Source organism: Cyrtonyx montezumae, unplaced genomic scaffold (genome assembly GCF_038088225.1).
Source record: "Cyrtonyx montezumae isolate F1298 unplaced genomic scaffold, pur_monq_1.0 scaffold_66, whole genome shotgun sequence".
NCBI lineage: Eukaryota > Metazoa > Chordata > Aves > Galliformes > Odontophoridae > Cyrtonyx > Cyrtonyx montezumae.
Window position 1 is genome coordinate 233,334 of NW_027072074.1, and position 24,443 is coordinate 257,776.

General features: G+C 48.9%; 1 protein-coding gene across 3 annotated transcripts; it reads right to left on the reverse strand.

Moving 5' to 3' along the window:
• Window positions 1-13,381: 13,381 nt before the first annotated feature.
• On the reverse strand, window positions 13,382-24,443 carry PLEKHO1 (pleckstrin homology domain containing O1). 3 transcript variants are annotated; one of them, XM_065750166.1, is made up of 6 exons: window positions 24,056-24,443; window positions 23,240-23,377; window positions 16,946-17,086; window positions 15,877-15,981; window positions 14,742-14,843; window positions 13,382-14,214 (listed from the first exon to the last, which is right to left on the reverse strand). In XM_065750166.1, the coding sequence occupies exons 1-6, from the start codon at window positions 24,080-24,082 to the stop codon at window positions 13,483-13,485; spliced, it is 1,245 nt and encodes a 414-aa protein (XP_065606238.1). In that variant the 5' UTR covers window positions 24,083-24,443; the 3' UTR covers window positions 13,382-13,482. The 3 variants fall into 3 exon arrangements, with proteins under 3 accessions (XP_065606238.1, XP_065606236.1, XP_065606239.1); XM_065750164.1 differs by having other exon boundaries at window positions 23,240-23,386; XM_065750167.1 differs by lacking the exon at window positions 16,946-17,086 and having other exon boundaries at window positions 23,240-23,386.

Genomic DNA, 24,443 nt, shown 5'->3' on the forward strand with positions numbered 1-24,443 from the left:
GATTGTCAGAGGAAAACCACTGAGAGATGACGCATGTATTTTTTGAGGTCTTTGAATGCATCCGTTTGAGCTATCACCTACATTTCATTTAACAAGGCATTATCAGCTTTGTACACACAACAGATGCTCTGGTTTGCTGAAATGTGGGAGACTCTGGCCCATGACACACCAATCTGCTTATTTCCACTTTCTGTGTGTAAGGGCATGTGTTTTTTTTTTACCGAGTTCAGGTCAAACCTTCAGGATTGCACTGATGGGTGGGAGATTGGGGTGTCCCAACTTTGCTATTTAATGCTGATAGACATCCCCCAGATCAGTTTCTCCCACTTTTCTACTCACAGAAATGTTAGTACTTAATCACAGAATCATTTAGTCTGGAAGAGACCTTCAAGGTCATCCTCCAACAGTAGAGTCATAGAATCACTCAGATTGGAAAAGACCTTAAAGATCATTGAGTCCAACCATGACCTAACCATACTACCCTAACAACCCTCTGCTAAATCATGTCCCTGAGCATGACATCCAAATGGTTTTTAAACACATCCAGGGATGGTGACTCAACCATCTCCCTGGGGAACCTATTACAGTGCTTAACAACCCTTTCTGTAAAGAAATGTTTCCTGATATTTAACCTAAACTTACCCTGGCACAACTTAAGGCCATTTCCTCTCATCCTGTCACCAGTGAGAAGAGACCAGTCCTGCTCTTGCTGTAAGCACCTTTCAGATATTGGAAGAGAACAATAAGGTCTCCCCTCAGCCTCCTCTTAGATTCATAGATTCATAGATACATTAGGTTGGAAAGGACCTACAAGATCATCTAGTCCAACCATCCTCCCATCACCATCCCTACCCACTCCACTACTCAATCCAATCCCTCAGCACCTCATCTAAACGCTTCTTGAACAGCGCTAGGGACGGTGCCCCCACCCCCTCCCTAGGCAGGCCATCCCAGGGCCTGACCACTCTTTCAGAGAAAAAATTTTTCCTCAAATCTAATCTAAATCTTCCCCGGCGCAACTTGTGGCCATCCCCTCTCGTCCTGTCATTATTTATCAGGGAGAAGAGGCCCACCCCCTCCTCACCACAACCCCCCTTCAGGAAGTGGGAGAGTGCAGTAAGGTCTCCTCTGAGCCTCCTCTTCTCCACCCCAACCCATCCCAGCTCCCTCAGCCGCTCCTCATTGTGCTCCAGACCCCTCCCCAGTTTTGTTGCCCTTCTCTGAACACGCTCCAGGGCCTCAATGTCCTTCTTGCAGTGAGGGGCCCAAAACTGAACACAGTACTCGAGGTGCAGCCGTACCAGAGCTGAGTGCAGGGGGATGCTCACCTCCCTGCTCCTGCTGGCTGCACTGTTTCTAATCCAGGCCAGGATGCCGTTGGCCTTCTTGGCCACCTGGGCACACTGCCGGCTCACGTTAAGCTGAGCATCAACCAACACCTCCAGGTCCTTTTCCTCTAAATGTTCTTCAAGACCAAGCCTATAGCATTGCATGGGGTTATTTTGGCCAAAGTGCAGCACCCGGCACTTGGTCTTATTGAACCTCATCCCGTTGACCTCAGCCCAGCTATATCTTCCCCAGACCAAACAGCCCCAGTTCCTCCCAGTGCTGCCCATAGGGCTCACTGTCCAGGCCCTCCAGTAGTTTTGTTGCCCTTCTTTGGACCTGCTCCAGCACCTCAATATCCTTTCTGTACTGAGCTGCCCAAAAGTGAACACGGTACTCAAGGTGAGGCCTCAGCAATGCTGAGTACAAGGGCAGGTTTACTTCCCTAGTCCTGCTCACCACACCATTCCTAGTCCAGGCCAGGATGGCATCGGCCTTCTTGGCTGTCTGTGCACACTGCTGACTCATATTCAGCTGACTGTCCATCAGTGCACCAAGGTCCCTTTCCATCAGGCAGCTTTCCAGCCACTCCTCCCCAAGCCTGTAGGGTTGCCTGGGGTTGTTATGACTCAGATGCAGGACCGGGCACTTGGCCCTACTGAAACTCATACAGCTACCCTTGGCCCATCAATCCAGTCTGTCCAGGTTCCTCTATAGTGCCCTTTTCCCCTTAGGCAGATCAGCACTCCCTCCCAGCTTGGTGTCATCTGCAAACTTACTGAGGGTGCACTCACATCTTCTCATCAAGACAGTTAATAAAGAAGTTAAATAGAAGCAGCCCCAGTACAGAGCCCTGGGGGACACTGCTCGAGACTGGCAGCCCACTGGAATTAATCCCCTTGACCACAATTCTTTGGGCCTGGCCATCCAGACAGTGTTTCACCCAGTGGAGCACACGCCCATCCAAACCATGGGCAGGCAGCTTTTCCATGAGAATGTTGAGGGAGACAGTGCCAAAGGCTTTACTGAAGTCCAGTTAGACCACATTGACAGCTTTACCTTCATCCACCATGGCCTGACCTATTTATGAAATGTCATATGAGAATCTTAGATAAATACAACATCTTACTATATGGAAATTGCGCTAGACGTTATACTGGGTTATCCACACTTCCTTTTCTTTCCTATTTTTCCAGCAATACTGCAATCTGGGGCTCAGATGAGTGGATAGGCACCTGGATCAGCCCTAATGGGTTCTTTGTTTCTGTGAAGCAGATTCCAGACAACAAACATCATAGAACCACCCACAAACAACAGGAGAGAACATTGACTTTGACTAAAAGGATAATGAGAAAATTAGACTTTCATAAGAAAAGTGCGAAGTTCAGAGTTACAGAAGCCAACAAAACAAGAGGGACAGGCTAGTGGGCACAGAGACATGCCAGCAGAAGCAACTGAGACAGCAGGAACCAAGGGGAGACAGATAAACTGATTTTTGTAATGATGTTGTATGGGAACTGCTGAATCACAGCCTGAACCACTGATTGATCACTTGAGGTGAGCACTGAGTCAGCTAGAGGAGCACAGGCGAAGGCAATTCACCTGTGTGACTGGAAGGGGTGGAGTCTGGCTCCACCTCTCCCAGACCCCATTTAAGGGCTGACCACCACTGGGGAAGGTTTTTTTTGTTGGAGATCCCTCTCCTGTGGAGGTCTGGATGAACCTCAACTGTCAGTGACTGGTGAGCCTTTCCTTATTTACTGGTTGCCTTTATACCATCTGAATAAGCTATACAAAGATATACTGTCCACCTTCGTTATTTTGTGTGGGTACTATTCTTTTGGGGTATTTGTCCCAAAACGTTTGACATACGAAGGCCAAATGTTATTTTCATAAGCCTATGAAATAAAGATGGACTTTTTCTTTGCAGAACGTTACCGTTTTGCTTTCTTTCGAGCAGATAAAACCTTACAAATTGACCCTGTAATCTATAGATGCTCAGAAAGCAAGTGACTGAGAGCAGACATTCCAACCATGCTTTTACAAGATCCTTCATGATTTTGAATACTGCCTCATAATTTCTGGGAAGCATGACTCCCAGATTGGGCTGAAAGAAAGGTAGACAGCTCCAAGATTAAATATAGCAGCCTGTGGGCTGGAAGGAAAAGCAGAAGTGGGAGGTTGTTCTGCAGAAATCAAGGGACTTGCTTGTGTTGCAGCACAGCGATGACACCCAGTCCATGGGGCATACCCAGGATTGTCCTTGGTTCAGTGTAAAGCACAGAAAAATATTTTTAAAAAGAAATCCTATTTTGATAGCCTTGATTAAGTCCTAGTTAAAGTGATGAGCTCCCACTGTATCTGTACCACCCCTCGAGGGCTCCAGAGGCAAGTCTCTGTTCCATGGCTGCTACTCACAGCACGGATCATTGCCATCACACTGGTTTTCTCCCAATGAATCACAGAATCATTAACGTTGAAAAGGCCATTAAGGTAATCTTGTCCAACCATCAACCCATCAACCATGTCCACTAAACCATGTCCCAAGTGCTACTGTTCTTGAACACCTCTGGGGACAGTCACCTCCTTCATCAGCCTACTCCAAGGCACCACAACTCTTTTGGAGAATTTTTTTCCTAACAATCAACCTAAATCCAGACCCATTCTGGTTCTCTTAGTCTGCTGATGTTGGCGTGCAGAGAGAGAATAGATTTTAGAGAAGAAATGTTGAAGGTAACACTCCTTAGGATCTCCTTAGATGGAAAGAAACATCCAGCCACCCAACAGTCAAAGGCATCCTTCAGAATGCTAATTCCCTTCTAGGACATTTGCATTTTTGCTCTTTAGATAGCTGTGCTACTTGTTCGCTGTGACTAAGTCCATCTGTTGTTAGTCCTTTAAATAATTATGTCAACATCTCTGCTGAGTAGTTCCAATTAATTCCCGTCCTTTGCAGATTGTTCAGTACCACACTGTAAAGCCTCCAGTTCTTAAAGCTCTGAACAATGCCCTCTGTCTGCCCATCATGAGTGGATGAACTCTTTAATTCAAACCACACAGCTCTGAATTGACTCCTTCTGTCGGCCTGCAGGGAAGGGTTTCCAGAACTGTGGGGCTCTTTTTGGAAGGAGCAATACCCATTTATATTCATAACTCCCAAGGCACTGGTGTCGTGGTGATCTGATCTCCGGCACTTTGAACTCCAGCTTGTCTGAACTTTCCCAAACATTCATGGAATTTATAAAGAGGAAAAGAAATAAAAAATAGAAAAATAAAATATAAAACCCACAAAACTCTTCTATTTTTCTCTGACAGGGGATTCTGGAAAGAGTCGCTTCAAAAATTAAAAAAAAACCCAGCTCTCCTGGAGCTTGCTTTCACCCCAGTGGACCAGAAGCATTAATTCAGTTCTGATTGCTTCGTGCTGAGCACTCGCTGCGTAATTTGCTCCACGCACTCTGGTTCCTGAAAACAAGCATGTGAAGGCTGGAGGCAAGGCACTCAGCTCACCAATCCACCTCCTTCTGCAGTTTCCATCGGGTATTTCAGTGCCTCCCTTTCCTGACTCCCCTAGGAATATATACACGTATATATGCCATTTCATGAGAAGAGTGGAACCAATTTGTTTTCTGACTTTAGGAAGGAGGTTCATAAAACCGAGATTCTCATAGAATCCTAGGAAATAAGAGAAAAAAAAAAAAAAGATGCCGGGAAGGGAAAGGGTAGAGAGTCTGCTCTGGAAGATGTGGGGGGACATATGACAGTGTGGAGTCATAGAATATCTCAGCATCTTCAGGAGTGCCTTCCCAAAAGTGAAGGAAACTGGAAGGCAAAAGTGATCTCATGTGGGAAGACACAAATTAAGGTTGAGCCACCAAAGAGCTGTAATTCCTTTCTCAAAAGAGTCCATCTGTCACAGATGCAGTGGCAAAGCCTGCAATTAGAACAAAAAAGCAATACGTGACAAACAAGAATAAGGAAATGGAGGGAATCGAGAGCAATTAACAGATTAATTTTATGAAGAGCACAAAATAGCAGGACAAAAGACAAAAAAGAAATTTCTGGCTCTTATTAAGGACAAAATAACATATTTTTGAAGCCACATTTAGAGAAAAGAAATCCTAATCGTAGTCTGAGACTTTTACTAGGTGGAGACACTAATGGTGTTCATGATTACACAGAAAAACCCAGAAATGATTAATAAACACTTCTCTTCAGAATTCAGAAAGAATCAAGATTGGTGTGCCAGAATCACATGATGATGAAGCACTGTTTCCAGTTCATTAGTTTGCATTTTCATTAGATTGCAACAAGGAGGTGAAATTGTTTACAACAGCCATGACATGAAACTTCCTTGTCCCTGCTAATCCCAGGGATGCTGGTTGATTCTGGGTGTAATCCTAAATCTCGATTCCCAGCTGCTGGTTCTCTGGCTCTATGTGCACACAGGTGAGCAGTTTTCAATAAGCCCTTCTCTGTACGTGTTTCTTTAATGGCCTGTGGTTGTGTTCCTGCTCACACAGGTCCCAAAGATAAAATGTGTTTTTTCCCTTTTATTATTTTATTATTGTTGTTTTAATGATTTTTATTGACGTGAATCTGATCTTGCTAAATTTTAATTTGAAAAATGGGTTGGAACATTCAAACTCAATAATTTTTCTTGTGAATGTAGGTCAAACTATTTCCTACTTTTTTCCCCATCTCCTGAGACTTGGGAGAGGATTTCAATACTCCAGCACAGCAAGGAGGAACTGTCTACAGGTGGGAGCATGGAGCTTTCTTTTAGTAAGAGACCTATCGATAACAAAGCAGAACGACATGACTGATGCAAACAAATACCTTTCTTTATTGCTCACATCAGTTTTCCTATGAAGCAATATTGCTCAAAGCAGATTTGCAGAATTCAAAACCATCTTCTCAGTAACACTGCAGTTTACCAAGCAGCCTAAGATTTTCAAGAAATGTAATGAAAATTGGAGTATTATGCTAAGTGAGTTCAGTGGAAGTGCACACTGGTCTGTTCGATAACAAAATGCAATATCCAAATCTCACTGATTTTATTCCCAGTGAATTCTGAACGTCTCATTAAATTGTATTATACCATCACAGATTTCCACCTCCCACAGGTCTCCAGAAAGAGATCTTCTGGTTTCATCTATTCTGGCATTTGCCTCATTAGAGAAAAAATAACTTCTGGAGCTTCCTTCCCCAGTACCTCCTAGAAACCCTCCGGCGGTTTTCTGTTGGAAAAAAAAATATTGGAAATAGGTGTTTTGTCAACGTGTTCATCAGGATTCCAGCACTGGAGGATTCATGCGTGATGCCCTTTGGCTTGGCTTGGCGCAGCTGGAGTGCACCAGGGATTTCCTGTGGGGGAGGCAGCAGCTGGGGAGGGGCATGGCAAGAGTGTGGCAAGGGACGTGGCAAGTGAGGAGGGTGGGTGGCGAGGAGGAGAGTGCTCACAGCATCCAGTTTGAGGTGTTCTGTTGTGCTGTACTTTAAGGTTGCGCTGGGCTGTTGGGTCGAGTTGGATTTTTGAGTGGGTGTTTTGATTCAGTCTTCAATCTCCTGGAGCCCTTTGGCTGAGGTGCTGGAGGCAAGCCTTCAGCAGGCAGAACTAACTGCTGGCTCTCACAGCTCTGCTGGAGGCTCCTCAGCCCACGGGGCCCGCAGCTTCCCTCGAAGCAGAGACAAGGGGTGGTGGTTTTTCTGGTTACAGCCTCAGTTTTTGGGTATGAGACCTATCTGGACAGATGGAAGTTCTTTTTCCAGGTTTTCCAAGGCTATCTCAATACAGAGATCACAAGGAGATGTGCTCAGCCTGCTTTTCAGACATCCCAGCTATCTTGGAACAATGTTTAATTTTCTTAGAGCTTATTTAAAAGAGCTCTTTTTAAGGTTTACTCATCACAAAGTGTCAGGCAGCCTTCATAGAGCAGGCAATTGAGTGGCAAAGTCATTTTGTGGTTGTGCCCAGCAGACTGTATGCTACAAAAATCTAACCTGGGGCTTCTGTTCCTGCCCCACAGCCACACTGGGGGAGACCTCTTGGAGGAGATTCATGAGGGTCTGGAGTGGGAAAAGACACAACCGGGAACTGGGAGTGGAGAAGAGATGTTCTCCACGTACAGATATGTCTGTCTAGCAAATATTTGTCCAGTATCTGGATGTCTCTGGGGAGAAAAATTCCCTGTGGAGAGCTTCCTTTTCATCAGGCTCTGCTTTGTGGCAGTGCAGTCTGAGATAAAAAATACAGAACTGAGTTTGGAAAGCAGACGATTTGTCATGATCGCGCCTTGATTCCTAAGCAGAACATCTGGGCTTATAAATCAAGACTTTACATTTAGTGTGGACGGGCGTGATTTGTAAATCTCTAATAGAATTTGTCAATCCACAGCAGTGTTAATAAAATGAGACTGAGATTTATAACTTGGGAGGAGGATTTGCAAATCCATCACTGGGGGCAGGAATCCTATAGGCCAATTCCTACAGTTGTTTTAGGTTTTTGTCATCCACCTCATCTTTTAAGAGTCTTTTTTTTTTTTTGTAAATCAACCTGTGAGACCTGGCACGCACACAGGTGACATTGCTGAAATGCAAATGAAGAAATAGGCTTTAAGAGTGGAAATCGAGGAAGGGTTTAATGCATTGTGGTGTATTAAACATGTGTTTTTCCAACGAGTTTCTCCCATCTCAGCATGGGTCACCTGATACTGTAAAAACAGCCTGAGCACTTGCTTCCTACATATCACCACATAGTGCTGAGGAGGTCACAAAGGACACATACTAGCTTTTGTTATCAACATCTAGCGCTAGAGTGATTTTATTGACACTGGTGACGAGTAGTATCCTTTTCCAGAATTAAGCTAAGGCATGAAGTTCGGATTCAAACCCCAGCTATAGGAAGGGAAGGGTAGAGAAGGGAAGGGAAGGGAAGGAAAAAGGCCCCTAGACTTCGTCAAGTCCAAGTCTGCTGCAGGAATTATCTGAGTGCCTGGGCACGTGGAGGGTTCTGAGTGGTTCTGGATGCCTCTGGGACATAAAACTTGTTCTCAGTGGGAGAGCAGATACTGGGATCTGCAAGCAGTAAAGGCAATAAAACATCACCTTTCCATTCTGCAGGGTGTTACTGTATATTTAAAGGACACGTAGGAGGGAGCTATGTAATGCAAACAGCTACATAACGTCTGTGCCTTGAGCTCATGTGATTAAAGATGCACGTGGTGACAATGTACTGCCTGTTCCTGGAGCCACAGCCTCCTCTGGATCACTCCAGCAGCTTCATGCCATCTTCCTCTATTTAATACATGCCATTCATCAGCATGAAGAAGTGCTTGATATTAGTCCTGGAAACATCACTTAAGTCTAGGTATGCAAAATCCATTAATGAAGACCTCTTGTTTTTTAAAATTTTCCTTTAATTTAAAAAATTATTTTCATCACAGCCTTAAAATCAATCAAAGTAAACAGAGCTGCAGCAGACTGGAACAATGTCCCAGAGTCTGTACACATGGAAGGTCCCTTTTACATAAAAATCAGTGCAGTTTTTTTCTGAAAGCAACAACCCATTCTGCTCCCCCCTCCCAAATCCCCTTTTCAAGAAGAGGAAAGGAGAAACTGAAATACAATTAAAAGGAAAGGAACAGATCAAGCAACAACAAAATCTATGTTTGTAAATACTCCATTGCACAGTTGCAGCAAAGAATAGCACCTTCAAAGCCCCTTTGTACAATACGTGTGGAAACCAAGGCTTTCTGTGGAGTTGGAGACATTACATGGCATTTTGCTTTCAGGTGGGAATTGGCTCCTTCAGCTTTCTCTGTCTGGGTTTGCATACTAACTGTATGGGAATAAAGAAGTACCTCCAGAAGGTGATTCATCCAACCCCTGCTAAGCATCTGAAGTAGTTTAGGTCTAGGGAGATACCAGTTCTGGGCAGAGAAATTACTAATGGCAAGCAAAATTAATCCTGTCTTGATCACCCTGCACCAATGGCATTTTCATTCCTAACCACTGATACGTTCTTGGGGAATATAGGGACCCAATTCCTTACAGTCTTTCCTGGATTATTTTGGAAATGTATTTTGCTCTGACTATAGGGAAAGAACCCATGTGATTCATTAGTCATGAAGATTCATTACGGCAAGGGCTAGATTTCCATTTGTTCTCGTATGCACAGTGTTTGATCCTTTTGAGTATGGGATGCAGAAGTCGAAGAGGAGAATGTTCCCTTCTCATGCAGCAAGGTAGACATGAAGGGCAGCCTTGCTATAGAACACCAAGGAATTCAGCAAGTGTAATAGTATCCTTCAAACGTTTGCAGCGCTTTCAGACCAAACCAACCTTCTAGCAAATAAATAAAACTCTTGAGTCCCTGAGATCCCTTGCTTTGCCAGAAAGCTGGGAGTTGGTTATGGGGTGAGCTGCAGTGAGAGGCAGCTTTGAAAAATCCCTGCTTGGTTCTTCCCCGTGACTTTGGTTTGCTGTGGGTTCTTGTGTTTTGGATGCAAACAGCTCCCAGCCCTCTGAAACCTCTGTTCCTTTAGGGCAGGACGCCTGGGCACTGCCCCCTGGCCAGGTCAAAAGGAATGCCATGCTTGTGGCTGGGCTGGAAAAGGCAGTTGGGCTGGGAAGAGCTGGGAAGAGCTGGGCTGGGAAGAAGCTGTCTTCTGCGACCTGGATGCAAAGGCGAGGAGAAATCCCAAGAAATACAAACTGGGAGGAAGATTTCTCTAAGGGGGGCTTTCTGCCTTTTTGGAGGGTCAAGAGAGATGGAAGAGGGGAGCTGGGAAATATTTCCCCATAACAGAATCAAGGAAAATTGTTCCCTATTGCAAAAGACAGTAAGTAGGCGCAAACTGGTTAACAAATATTCCACAGCTGGACCAAAGGCAGTTTTCTCATTACAATGCAGCTGCGCAGAAAGAAGGAAACGCAGATTTGAGGAAGGAGATTTGGCAGAAGTCTTAAATAGCTCTGGAGTCCAGCAGCTGCTGAGCTGCAAAGGTAATGGCAGGAGACGTGGTGGCAGTGTGAGGAGGAGCATACGGGTGGTTTTCTTGCATTTTTCCAAAAGTTCCTTTGAGATCCCAAAGCTGTTCCACACCAGTAGAGAAATGAGGATTTTTCTGACTTGTTCTCTTGCAATTTTTCCCCCCCAGTTCCCCCAAATGCATAATATAGCATTGCAGGAAGTTGTGGCCACCATAGGGATGAAAACAAATGCAAAAGCTCTTGGCCTCCAGGTAAGCTCTGCCACTCATCTGCTGTCGTGGGACAGAGTACAGGGAAACACTGGTTGTGTTCTCATTCACATGGTAAGATATTGTCTTCCTAAAAAACTGCTGCCTGATGCCATCTATGAAAAAAGAAGTGCTGCCAGGGGGTTGGAAGATATCAGGCTTTGGGTTCTGGAGATGATGGGGAGGTTCCTGGCATGCAGGGCTCCACCTTCTCACAGATGTGCAGGTTGGGCCCCGAGGTGCTGTGCCCAAGTGACCTCCTGTACCTTCCAACTCCAAAGCTCTGCTGGAATCCTTTGCAGAAGTTTATTCAAAAAAAAAAAAGGAGCAGCAGAATTTCTATCCGATCCTTTCCAGTGTAACTCAGTAAGAAAGCGAAGTCTCAAACTGCTGTGTTCAACTCCTCTGCCTTTTCCATGGCAGAACAGAGAATGGGACGGGGCGGACTTCCAGCCACTCTGGGAGACCCCAGCCCCACTTGCCGAGTTTGTGCAGTGGCACCTGATGACTGACATCATGGTTTTCCATACACCTGCTATTCTTGCTCATAATTGGCTTTTTGTCTCTAATCCCTGATGTTGGATGGATGGGGGAGAACTGAAAAATTTTTAATAATTTTTAAAATAAAAAAATAAAAAGAGGGGCATAATGGCACTACATTCAGGAGAAGGGGTAGGAGATCACATAATCATACAATGGCATGGTTAGGAAGGAACCTTTCATTATCATCAGGTTATCTTTCTATCCTTTCTGTTTGCATAGTCTTTACAGTCAGAGGTTATTAATTTATGGAAAACATTGTAAATATTGTTGTAAAGACCACAGATTTTTTTCCTCCCGGTATGTTCTGCCCTCTAAATAAAGATGCTCTCTATCAGAGCATCCTCTATCTTAAGAAAGTCGGTTCCCAGTCAGCTTTGGAAACTCTGAACTTTTCTAAGACCCTGCTCAACAGTGATGAAAGAGAGGGAGAAGCAAATATGCAGATGGGACTTCACGTTACACACAAGGAAACTCACCCTAAATCAAGCTGTGTTCGTGTACTATGCTTGTTAAGCCGGGACTGTATCTTGGCAGGAAAACCTTCTCTGTTGTAAACATTTTCCTAACTTCCTAAGTCAGCCCCATTGTCTCCTCTGAAGCTCCTTACTGCTTGCACAGGCTGCTTCAAAGAATCAGGACCCCACCTTGCTCCTGCCTTACTGCCTAATGCCTTGTCTCAGAGCAGGGCCCTAAGGACAGCAGTGCTGTGCCCAGACCCCAGGTCTTGTCACACGGGATTCAGCCCCAAAATCTGTTTGAGGAAACAAAGAAAGAAAGGAGTCCTCGGTTACTTACAAAAAAAAAATCTGCAGTGGTGACTACCCAATGGCCAATCCCTGCTCTGACCCCGTTTACCAGCCAGTTTTTATCCATGCTCACGCAGTGACATCAGCCTGCTGCCTACCACCCGCGGTCCAATCACATTCCAACAGTGCACAATTCAGACCTCCAGCTTTTCAGACTACTTTGAAAACTCGGCTAATTTTAATGCTGTCACACCTGGAATTTGCATATTTTTCTTGTTCACTCAATCAAAGAGCTGACTGGGAAGGGTTTTATCAGGGTGGCTCATGTACTCCCTTAATCTCTTTTGTCCCTCTGGTGCACCCAGACAGACAGAAAAGGTAAGGAAAAAAATAAAAGAGGTGCTGGGCAGGTGAAATATGTTCCCCTGTGCTGTAGCAGCTCTGCAACAGAGCTTGAACAGTGCTGCCCCTTCATCACTGTCCCTTAACGTGGCAAAAAGCTGCACTGGAGCCAGGAGTGGTGAAAGAGGCGGGCTGGAATTTTGCACTTAATGAGGTCTTCAGCAACCTGGAACCAACAGCAGCACATTCATGGGTAATTCTAACAGGAAAGTCGGGGGGTGGGGGCTAATTGAAAGGAAACAGAACTGTGCTCCTTGTAGCATGGTGCTGGGTAATGCAGCTGACCCAACAGGACAGCCACCATTCAAAGAAAACAGAGACCATCACCTGTGACCAGGAATTAACTCTGTTGGTTTTAGTATTTTCATGTATTATTTGCAACTTAGTCAAGGGAATTATGTTTCTTAACAAAAAAAAAAAACAAAAACAAAAAAAACCAATTGGATGATACCACATTGGTGTTCTTGAAACCATGTGAGATGTCTCAACATCCAGCTGCTGCCTATCGGCAACTCTTATTTTTCCATTTCCCCAAAGGGGAATAAAATATATTAAAACAAAAAAAAAGCAAATGGAAAAAAAGCCTAAAAACAATCCTGCTGAACAGACAGGTTCAAGACTTTCATCCTCTATTTGCACAGAATGGAAGACATAGAGCTGCCAGGTTGGGTTTGGTGGCGCAGACGGGTTGGGGTTGAATCCCTGCTGCCCTCCTGCTGGAAACACTCCCCAAGAGCCACTGCAGAAACCTGAGGTCAGCCCAAGCTCCCAAACACCTCCGAGGCAATTCAGCGACTGTGGGGACTTGCAAGCACTACTGGGATGGAAACCTGCATTGTTTGCATTTTCAGTTGTTTATTTCCAAGAGCAAGACAAGACTCCCGGCGAAGGAGCTACGATGCAGGGGACAGCTCGGATGCAGAGCTGCAATGCCAGGACTCGTGCCGTCCCCAGTGTGGTGCGTGGCTGCCTGGGGCATGCCGGGCATTGGGAGGACGTGGTACTTTCTGGGTCTGTGGTGCAAAGGGCATGTGTAAAAACGGAGGTGTGAACTGCAGTGGGTTTAGAAGTACACAGAGGGCAATGAAAGGAAGGAAGGTTTCAAGCTCTGAGAAGCAAATCTGGATGAGAACAGGCACCTTTTCACCCTTTTGAACACTGTAAATAATTATAATAAAAATGCCCAAGCACCGCCCTCCTGTTCCCCGCCCCCAGGCTTGCCTTCACATCATGCTCTTCCTGTACTGTGAGCTCTGTTTGGGGTTGCAGTCCACCTGCTGCAGCTCAATCTGCCGGTACAGGTCCCGCAGCTCACGGACCTCCTGCAGCACACGCCGGGCCTGGCTCCAAGTGGAGGAGGCCTCACCAAGAAGCCTCTCTGACTCCTGCAGGATCCGCTCACAGTCCAACCGAGAGGAGGAGGCGGTGCTGCTGGTGGTACAGTCCTTCCTCTTGCCTTCTCCATAGCCCTTCACCTCCGTCAGCAGTTCCTGAGTTTTTTCCAGTTTCAGTGCAACCAGTTCTTGCAGCCGGGACAGCTGCTCTGGCTCCACTGTGGTGCAATGAGCCTCGAGGCCCCTCCTCAGCATCGCATGGTGCGCTGAGTCCCGCCGCGACAGGATCTCCTCCATGGAGGCACACTTATTCTTTTCTGAGCGCGACAGCTTCTTGGGAACCTGCGGGGTGTACACGGTTCCTTTGTCCAAGGAGTCTTTGCGCTGTGTGGGTTTGTCCCACGAGGTGACCTCACATCGTGGCAGGCTGCTGGTACGGCCTTTCTCTGGGGGTTTGACATTCACTGAATCTGAGCGGTGCCGGCCAGCTGCCAACTGTGCCACTGACTTGTCCAGGTCCACACGAAAGCTCTTCTCGCAGGTGCTGTGCTCCTCCGGTGAGGCATCCTCCTCCTGGATCAGGTCAAGAGTCAGCATGCCGTCAGAGGTTGAGGTAGATGCCTGGAGAGGCAAAGAGCTGCATTAGGAGAGGGTTCATGCCTAAGAAGTGTGTCACCTGGGTGGAAATCTGGGCCAGGAATAAAATAAAGTGTAGCTGAGCTGCAGACAGGCTGGGTTTGATGCAGGTGAGGGCTATATGCTCCTTCCAACTCAGCGGTGCTGTGGTTCTGTGGTTCTACAGCCTTTAAGGTCTGTTCCCACCCGATCTTGTTGTGATTCCATGGTTCCGTGATCTTTAAGGTCCCTTTCACCTTACCCATTCTGTGATTGTATGGGCTGTGCCAAGCTCCCAGCTGTAAGGCCATTCTGCATCAGGATGCTGGAGGAGAATTTCACTTTCAGCATCAGGAAAGTGGGTGTCAGCTATGGCATGCCGTCATTTTGCACGATACACGAACAAAGGTCTAGGTCTGATGATTCTTAGGACATGGCCAGAGCTCAAGCACTGGATCATCCTGATCTACTGACACACGAAGCAGATAAAGGAAATTTTACCCAAACAGATGCCTGCAGTTTGTTATACATACCACAGCCATCAGGTGTCCCCGTGTTGGAGGACGTCTGGAGTGCTGAATTTTTGCTCTGTCCCGCGTTGGGTGGGCAAGGTAGCTGTCCTCTTCAACAGTGACCTGAAGGGGTGATAGAAGTGTGACTTTATCCACCCAGGTCTCCCTTTTCCTGTGACCTGGCCATAGAAAGAGCTTCTTCGCTTCCCTATCAGCCAGGCCGTCGCCCTGAAGGCTGCTGGGCAGAATTCCAGTTTGCAAAGAGCACACCTCGTGCTCAGACTCAATTTGCCAATATTTCATACAGTGGTTTTGGGGTTTATGGGATGCATACGGTGTGATCCTTCGAAAGGAGACCTGCACCAGGGTGTGGGGACTCAAACCATTGTCAGAGCTCCCTGCTCCATCCCTTTGAATCTGCTGGAGTCATTCCTGATTATTATCTGTTGGATCTATTTGTAAACATTTTATTCTCCTACTTCTCCAAGCAATCCATCTCATGGCTTTGCTGTGCTGCTTTCTGCTGTAAAGCTCTCCATCTGCCATGCGCTCAGTTTTCCCTCTCTGCAGGAATCTGTGTTGCTGTCCGCAAGAACCAAGAGCACTGGGCTGCTTGTATTGCAGCAAGCTGAGTGTGAAGGAGATGGATCTGAGATCTAAAGTAGTTGGTGTGATACATGAATGCAAGACAGCACTGAGATGCTACAACGCTTCCAAACAGCAGAAAGCAGGGCTGGGAGGGATGAGGATGGACTGGGTGGGGTGACAGATGGTGCCATGCCATTAGGCTGAAGATAGCACCAATATGTTTTCAGCTAATTCCTTAATTCAGTTCCGTGGCTTAAAGCTCCTTTGCAAACTTGATCGCACAACATGCTGAGCTCCAAGGACGGAAGGAAACCCCCCCAAAGCGCCGGGAAGGTGGAGATTTTGCTATGTTGACCCAGGAGGCTCATTCTGCAGCCAGCATGGTGCCACAACCCCGCAAGGCAGCATTAGATATGCCAGCGGTTTGCAATCAGGGCTGTACGTTAATTCAGGTCTGGAGGATCAGATTGGCTCAGAGGTCCAAAGAGCCCACCCTAAAGGGGTTTGGGGCTGCAGCAATCTGAAAGCTTCATCCAGGATTAAAGGCTGGGCCCAGTGCCCTGCTCACCTCATCCAAGACGCGGTTCTTAGCATGAGTGATGGCGGAGTTGAGGGCATTAATCCAGGACTCTTTCTCTTCTGGACTCACAGCCAGGAAGATGAGATTTGGTGCCTACAAAAGAAGGAACTCAGGTCAGTGCTCACACGGTGCAGACACTGCCCCTCACCCGGGATGGTGCAGCCTCCCCGTGCCTCTGCTGCTCTGTGCCACTGAGCCTATCTGCTGCCACGTCCGATTTGAGGTGCATGCTGAGAGCAGAGCACTTTGGAAAGTATGACCTGTACAGGGGATCCGCATCCTTCATTTTATAAGCTAGACACTCAGCAAAAATGATTTTTGGCTTCCAATCCTTTGATTTGAACGTGTCCATTGCTGAAGGTGTTTGAGGACAGTGCAGCCACTTTCCATTTTTCCCTTCTTTCTTTCTACATGGCACACTGTTATACAATCTTTAGTAAAGTGTGAGGTGGGCAACAGCTGAGCTGGAATAGCCAGCACGAGGAGTGCAAACCCAGAGCATGTGTATGGCTGTGAGTGGGCGCATCTGAGCCAGAGACAGCGTGGGATGGAGACTGCCTCTGTCTGCGAGGAGCTGAGAGCACTGGGTCTCCTGCATCCTGACAGCTGTGCCCCATTTGGGCACATTTTGCTTTCCAGTGCTCTTGGAAAAAATTCCCTGCAGCTCTTCACCAAAATCCAGGCATGCAGCATCAGTGCCCCTTCCTTCCTTGCCCCCCCTGGGAATAAGGGAGTGCAGTCAGCTGAGCAGCAGCTGTCAGAGGCAAACAGCTCCATCCTTGCTCGTGGCAGATGACCCTGATCTCTGCTTCCCCAGAGTCGGTGCTCGGACCCAGAGCTGCGTGCTCCACCACGGTTGCTAGGCACAGCAGCCCTGTAGCAGCAGGGTTCCCCACTCCTCCCTGCAGCACTCACTACTGCTACCAGTCCCAAGGTGAGGACCGGGATGTATTAAGCTAGGAGCTCGCTTTGCACTTCTGTGCAGCCTGCGCTTCTTGGTGTCACCCTCAGAACCTGCAACAAGCCGGGGCTGATGACTTTCTGTGTTCTTGCCTACCATATTTCCAGGCTGCCTGGAGTGAGCTAGGGTGAATTTGCTGTGGTTCTTTTTGCTTCTGCTTTTGGACTTCCTGAGCTCTTCACACTTCTCATAATCACTCAGGTCAAACGTTTCCTGCACATTTTTTTCATCTTTTACCTGCAAAAAAAAACAAGAAACGAGAACTGTGTGGGCATTGGCTGGCACAGGTGCAAATGGTGTGGGTGCCTGGGTGCACACCCGGAGCAAGTGCTGAGACACACAAGAGTTGTTCATCTAGGGCACAGACAGCACTATTCATTGGTGCTTTGCTTGGGTTTGGGGGGGAAATAGAGCTTTACCATGCAATAGTTTTGTCTTTCTGAGAACGAAAGAGTTGTATTTAGAAGGATAATGAAAACTGAGGTCCCAAGGTTGGTTCTTGATGTTTTACAGAATTCCTTTTTGGATCCCCAGCAAGTCACCAAACCACCTCTACTGCCTCCAAAGGGGAGGTTGGGTTTTCCCTGCGCCTATGCACCCCCACAGAGGGCAAGACGGGGGCTGGCAACGAGGGCAGGAGCTGCCTGCAGGGAGTACCTCCACCTGCTCAGTGCATGAGGCAGTCCCACCATCACTCACTGCTTTTCTGGGACAGCACTCCAAACATTGGAGGGACAGAGATTAGCACTTCCTATTTTTAGCCCACTGGTATTGCTAGAGCTTGACAGCTGGTTCTGGGGGGTGGGTGATTCCTTGGAGGGACTCCATCCCTTTTGCTGTATGTTTCACCCCTAGTTTGGGGGGACATGGAAGGAATCTCATACAATTTTTCAGTCAGTGTAAGCAATAAGGCTGGCAAAAAGGCTGCAACCAAATGAGACAAGCCATCTGGCCAGTGTCTGTGGTCCCAATGGCCCCCAAGCTGTCCCCAAGCACTGGGTGCAGGCCCAAGGCCCAGAAGCAAATACTGACTGTTGCTCAAAGCAAAGATCTGTGTATAAGCTTTTATGAATGGCACACCATGTGTATCTGTGTTTCCTCCTTGGTTATCTCTAATCAGCTTTCCTCTTGCTGTGGTGCCATCCTGCAATCCACTTCTTTCCAAGAATCTGGGCTGAATTTAGCCCTGCCCATCTGTGGGGTAGGAGAAGCCTATCCCCTGAGCCTGACTGTGGGCAGTCCTTGCTCCAGATGTTCACTGATGTAGGTCAGTGGGACTCCCTAGCCCTCCTATCTCATACACTCACCCCATGCTGTGACTGCAGGGAGCCCAGTGCCTCGTCCCTAGGAGCACCCGTTCTGCAGGACAAGCACCGAACACTTCCCACTGTCCCCAGTCCTGCACGAGGTGCAGAGCATCTCTCCATCCAATCTATGCATGCATAGAACTGTTAAAACCCCAGAGAACTGGGCACAAACCACATCCATGTGCACTACAGGGAAGGTGTCGGGCTGCAATTAGGGGCAGAGTCAGCCTCTCACTACTGTTTTGGGGTTGGGGCACACATTCATGTCAGGGGAGTTGGGTGAGATGACCTTCAAGGTTTTCTTTCCAACAAACAGTTCTATGACTCTGTGCTTAGATGTGACATCTGCCCTCCAGCCCCGAAGCGTGGCTTGAATTCATTAACATAGCCCCTGGGTGACTCCACTGGCAATTCACATTTCTCCAGCTCTGAATGCTGAGGAGTTTATCTTCCTTTTGGGTTCGTTTGGAAGACTTATCAGAGCAGTGCCCTGCTGAAACGTGGTGTTCAGAACCCACGCAGAAGGCTGCAGAAAATCACAAAACTGAGCGTCACATCCAAGAGGTGACCATATGGCTCCAGGCGTAACCAGAGACCAAAGCAAGCAGCAGTGCACAGCAGCATTGGGGCCAGCAGCCGGCAGCCCACTCCCCTCCAGCTGGGACCAAAGTTTCACTTCCCCAGAAGTTCCACCCCACGGCAAGGGACAGACATTTCCATGCGGTGTAGCTAAAACAATAGAAGCCATGTACGTGGAGATGGTTGAGTGTTCCCACTTGCTGCATGGCATGCTGTGCTGCCTCCCCACGGGCAGGAGCTTAGCAGGGTGCATTGTACGCACAGACCACGCACGGGAGCCCCAGGTGCTGCTGTGAACGCACAGATAGATTCATATTATCATGAAGGTTGGAAAAGAATTCTAAGATCACCAAGTCCAGCCACTAACCCAGCACTGCCAACCCGTCCATAAGCACCACATCCACGTTTCTGCGGTTCCTCCAGGGGTGGGGGCAGCGCTCCCACTGCTTCACCGTGCTTCCAACCACGAAATTCTTCCTAATATCCAACCTGAACCACCTATGGAGCAACTACAGGCCACGTACACACAAGCACACGTGCACATACGCACGTACAAAGATGCGCACAAATACATACACGTACGCACACACATGCATCCATAGGCATATGAACATGCACACACACAAATACACCCATGCACATACCTATATGCAAACACACACGCAGGCACAGCCCTTCCAGGTATGCAGAGCCTCGCTCACTGGCGCAGCACTGCACGGGGAGCAGAACAGACTCATTTTCACGTGCTTTTGTGGGAACTGAAGCGTCGCAGTTGGTAGCAATAAAGCCAAGGCTTAAAGAAGCCCCAAGAAGCATCTCCTCATTTATATCTCATTGTCGCAGCACTGCTCACGCTGTCCTGACAGCACCGGGCTTCCCTGCAGGAGCTGGTGGGAGCCCGGCTGTGTGTGTCTGCCCAGCAATACCACTGCTGGGCCTGGAGCAGCACAACCACCACCATTAATGTGCAGGGGGCAAGGAGACAGCATGGACGAGAGCGCAAGAGAAAATACAAAACTGACACCTTTGGTCAAAAACTGGCTTTGCTCAGCAGAGAGCGATTTGTTGGGGGGACACTCATCCCCCCCACTGCTGCCCCGAGTGCTTTTTTTTTTTTTTTTTGTCTGGTGACCAAATGCTGAATAATGAAGGGTTTTTTTGCAGAAGTCCAATGAGTTTGGCCCGTAACGGGGCACAAAACCTCTAGACAGGTACATGGCCCCACAACCCCATTCTAGTGCCTGTATGGGAAAGGGAAGGGTCGTGCTGGGGCAGATTACACTGATGCCTTACGTGAGAGCACATCCCCAAGCCCTGCCCGCATTCTCCAGGACTATCAGACAACAAAAAGCATTTCCTCTCCTTTCAGATTTGCTTTCCACCAAGGAGACAGAATCGCTTTCCGTCTTTTTCCAACCAAAACGAACAACCGGAGCCAAGCAGAGGTCCCAAATGGAAAAGCAGGGGGATGCCCAGCAGGCACCATGCAGGTGCGACAGGATTGGCACTGTGATCTGGAGTACAGGGCTCAGCCTGCCCGTGGGACCTGTCACCCGTCCCTTCTGAGCTCCTATGGAGAACCTGACATTCACTGCCTGCTTTCCCTACTCTCTACATGTCGTGAGCCCAGGAGGAGCTGACAGGGAGCACTGAGGTTAAATACGGGAACTTCATCTACCACATCCACCACATTCCAAGGGCTCTGACGGAGCAAAATTTATCCCAGAGGACTTTGATGTTTTGCTGGAGCAGAGAAGAGAGCCACCTCCGAGCTCATGCTGCAGACAGGATTCCACCTGCTTCTGTCAGAGATTTTTCCTCACATTTCCTCAGGGTTTGCACAGTGCATTTCCCTACACCCCACAGGTTGTGACCCTCGAGTTCAGAGCAGAGCAGAGCACTGCTCACCCGCATGGCCTGGCAGCAGCTCTGTGTTTTCCACTGGGCACAGTGTGATGTGTCAAGACCAGAAGGGCTCTGTCCTGTTCCGTTGCCAATCCCGATGCGCTGCTATACTGGCAGGAGGGATGTGGGACACACGAACCCGTGCAGGGGGACCTGCTGCTGTGCGAGTGATTCCTGGTGCTGTTTCACTGTTAAAAATCATGCTGCCTTTGAGCAAAAAGTCTTGGAAAAGCAGAACAATGGGCAGTCAGAGCTGGTATGCCCATGCACACACACTGGCCATGTCCGTGCACACACCAGACATGTCCATGCAGACATGTGTGTGTCTTCTGTCCATACACACATCCACACAAGCCCACACACACACCTGAGATGTCCAAGCACGTCCCAGATATGTGCCCTCTGTCCATGCACACACATAATGTGCCATCTATCTGCACACACGTACACGTGTCTGTCCATCCACACACATACATGCCCACCACCCATACACACATACCACACATGTCCATGCACACGCAGAATTGTCCATGTACACACCTGACATGCCTGTGCATACACCACATGTGTGCACGCATACACATGTGCTGTTAGTCCAGACACACAGCACACACATCCATGCAGATACACCAGAATTAATGCACACAGCTGACATAGCCATACACGTCTTTGCACACAAACCAGAACTTCCAATGCACACACCTGACACACACATGCATATAGCACACAAGTCCATGCGGACATATACATATGCCCTTTGTCTATGCACAAACCAGACATGTTCATGCACACACCTGAGATGTGCTCTCTGTCCATGCACACACACCAGAATCGTTCATGTACATACCTGACATACGTGTTCACAGACCAGACATGTCTATGAAGACACACACGTGCACTCTCTTGTCCATGCACACACAGCAGATATGAGCCTTGTCTGTGCACACACACTGGATGTATGTGTGAACATGTTCATGCATATGCAGCAGAACTGTCTACACATACATACCCATGCACATGTCCATGCACACACACGCGCACGCACACACGTGTCCTCTGTCTGTGCACATACACACGTTCTCCCACTCAGCCAGGTGCCCAGAGCAGTGTTACACAAGGGTTCCCACGAAGCAGTGGCACGGGAGGATTGTCTCTTCCACACAGGCACATGGAGTCACTTCAGCGCACATGCACACAACCAGATGTTACTTCTGCAACCACATTTCTACACCACCACAGATTCTTCCATATAAAGACATAGGCAGTTGCTGCTGCGTGTTATTTATGACCTCTCACACACATATGCATAACACAGAGCCATGGGGCTGCTTCGGCTGCACACGTCTCAAGTTTTTCGCCATTAAGAAAGAAATGCATGCTCCCCAGAACACCTCCAACTGTTGGGCACTGGCACCCCATGGCTGCTCAGGTGGCCCTTCTGGACTTGGAGCCCCCAGAGTTTGGGGAGGCAGCTCCCAAGAAGCACAGGCACAAACATCTTTTTCCAGCCGATGGCCACTGCCACTGATCCCTGTATTCACACCTACTGCGTGCCCAGCTGCCCCCAGAACAGTGCAGCTCCCTGGGATGGGGCAGCGCCCACAGTGTCCCCACTATGGCCCTGCCTTTCACACCTCCTCCAGCCACCACAGTGCACTCAGTTGACACTGTCCCACATCCCACAGCCCCTCCATCTGCCAGTACGTGTAGCCCAGCCTCTTTTGGGTCCTTCTACCAGTTCCAACTGGGACGGCACACAGCAGCTTCACCATCTCTTGGACTTGGCCGCAGTCCCTTCCCTGCAGGTTCATCATAGGCCGAGCTGCCTGCAGCCTCCTCTCTCCTGAGGATTGGTGTCTCCTGGAACTCAGGCAGCACCCATTCCCCAAGCAGCAACGGGATCCCTGGGGGTGAGCCATGCAACGCCAGCACATGGCTGAGAACCGCCGGGGCTTTCCAGCTGCTTTTCAAATGTTCCTGCACTCTGACTGCCCCCGATCCACCTGATCTTCGGTTAGCCTCTAAATCAAATTACACTCAGGACCATTCTACCTCTCCGGATCCGAACGGATGAAGTCGGGCCAGGTATGGCTCTGAGTAGCCCCCAGCCCCACGGTGCCAGTTTTGGGACCCACCAAAACCCAAGCGGGTCATTTTTAGTCCAGGTGTCCCCATCCTGTCTCCATGCAGCCCCGTGACCTCTTGGAGCACAGCTCAGCTCTTACAGAGGGCTGGAAGGAGGAGCGCTCCGGCCTGGGGGTCCTTTCCTGACGGCTGCATCCCGATAAAGGGAGGAGGGAAGGCTGTGCGAGGACAGCCCAGCCGTGAGCCACATCCCCGCGTGTTAAACCCCACAGAAGCCCCACATGCAGCCAGTCAGCGGTGGGGGCACGATTCCAGGGGGTGCCCGGATTTCTCCGCTTTGCTGAGGACGGGGAACAGAAGCCACGGGAGCACAAGGGGAAGGCAAGACCCGGGAAGGGGGCGGTCTCCGTCCCTTCCCCATCCCCAGTGCGGGGCGGCCCCCGGGGCTCAAAGAGCGTTTCATATGCAAAGGAAGGAAAGGGGGGAAGGGAGAGGAAAACGACACCGAGCCTACCTCCTTCTCCGAGATGTAAAGCTGATCTCCCTTCAATACCACATAACGGTTTTTCCAGATTTCCCTAAAAATGCCTTTCCCGCAGAATTTCCGCACCCAGCCAACCTTCTCGGGCTGCACAGATTGCTGGTTTCCATCCTGTTGCCCCTAACACAAAGGGAAAGGGAAGAAAATGGGAGAAAACAGTGTTACTCGCGCTTCCCCACTCCCGTTCTCTCCGTCCTTCCCCTGCCTCCGGTGAATGCCAGGCTGTGCTCCATCCGCTCTGCGCGGATGTGGGGCTGCAGCCGTGGGGCAACAACGGGAGCACGGGGACAGGAGGCGAGCACCCGTGCGTTACATAAAAACGGCTGCTGGGGCTGATTTCGCTTTGCATAGTGTGCAGACAGGGGAGGATTCCACCTAACGGATATATATTTTTTTCTGCTGTGGTGAAAATGGCATTTCTGAGCCTTTTATCAGCAATTAACTCCAAGGGTGACATCCACGCTGCTGCAGATATTTAAGGTTAATTAACCCCGCGGGTGCAGATAGGATCTGCGGGCACAGCACATGGCACAGGGCTAAGGCAGCAGTGGGGCCGCCGGGTTTGTTTCTTTCCTTGCGATCAGAAAGGAAAGCTCTGCGCATTGCATCTGCTGTTGGATGCAGGGAACGGGGAGGCTGTGGGTGGTGGGTGCCGGCCTGCATTTTGTTGTGATCCGGTTGGGCTTTTTCTTGCTTGTTAGGCGCAACTGGAAAGCAGCAGACCCCCTTCCCACAGCACCCGGAGCCCCTCAGCCCACCCAGTCCCTGAGCCGAAGCGATCCCACTCACCCGTTTGGCTGAATTATTCTTTTTCATCGCTCTTCGTGGTGCTGAGCTGGAGGGAGAAGGGCCGGGAGGGCTCCGAGGGGCTTCTCCCAGGGAGAGAACAGGGCCCCTCTGCTCTGCCCTTGTCCTTTGTGGCTCACAGGCGCTCTCCCGTTACAGCTGGCCTGGGTGATGCGCTCTTAGCCATGCAGCCGCTGCGTCCCCCCCTGCCACCACCATCACGGAGCTCTCGTGGGCTCACACTGGGCTGGCCTGGGCTCCCGAGCTCCATCTATAGCTGTGTGCGTATGACGTCTGGAGTTCACCAGAAAGGGCGAATCGCAGCCCACGAGGGTTTTCTTCTTTGTTTCTGACTCACTGTCTGTGTCTGGATGTGGGGCAGCGAGGTGCT

Bases quoted from the DNA above. Each gene is read 5' to 3' on its own strand.
- PLEKHO1 (XM_065750164.1), bottom strand. From the start codon at position 24,082: ATGAAAAAGAATAATTCAGCCAAACGG. The intron at 23,387-24,055 runs GTGAGTGGGATC...CCTTTGTGTTAG, and splicing joins AGAATAATTCAGCCAAACGG to GGGCAACAGGATGGAAACCA. The intron at 14,215-14,741 runs GTATGTATAACA...TTGCCTCTCCAG, and splicing joins GGGGACACCTGATGGCTGTG to GCATCTACCTCAACCTCTGA.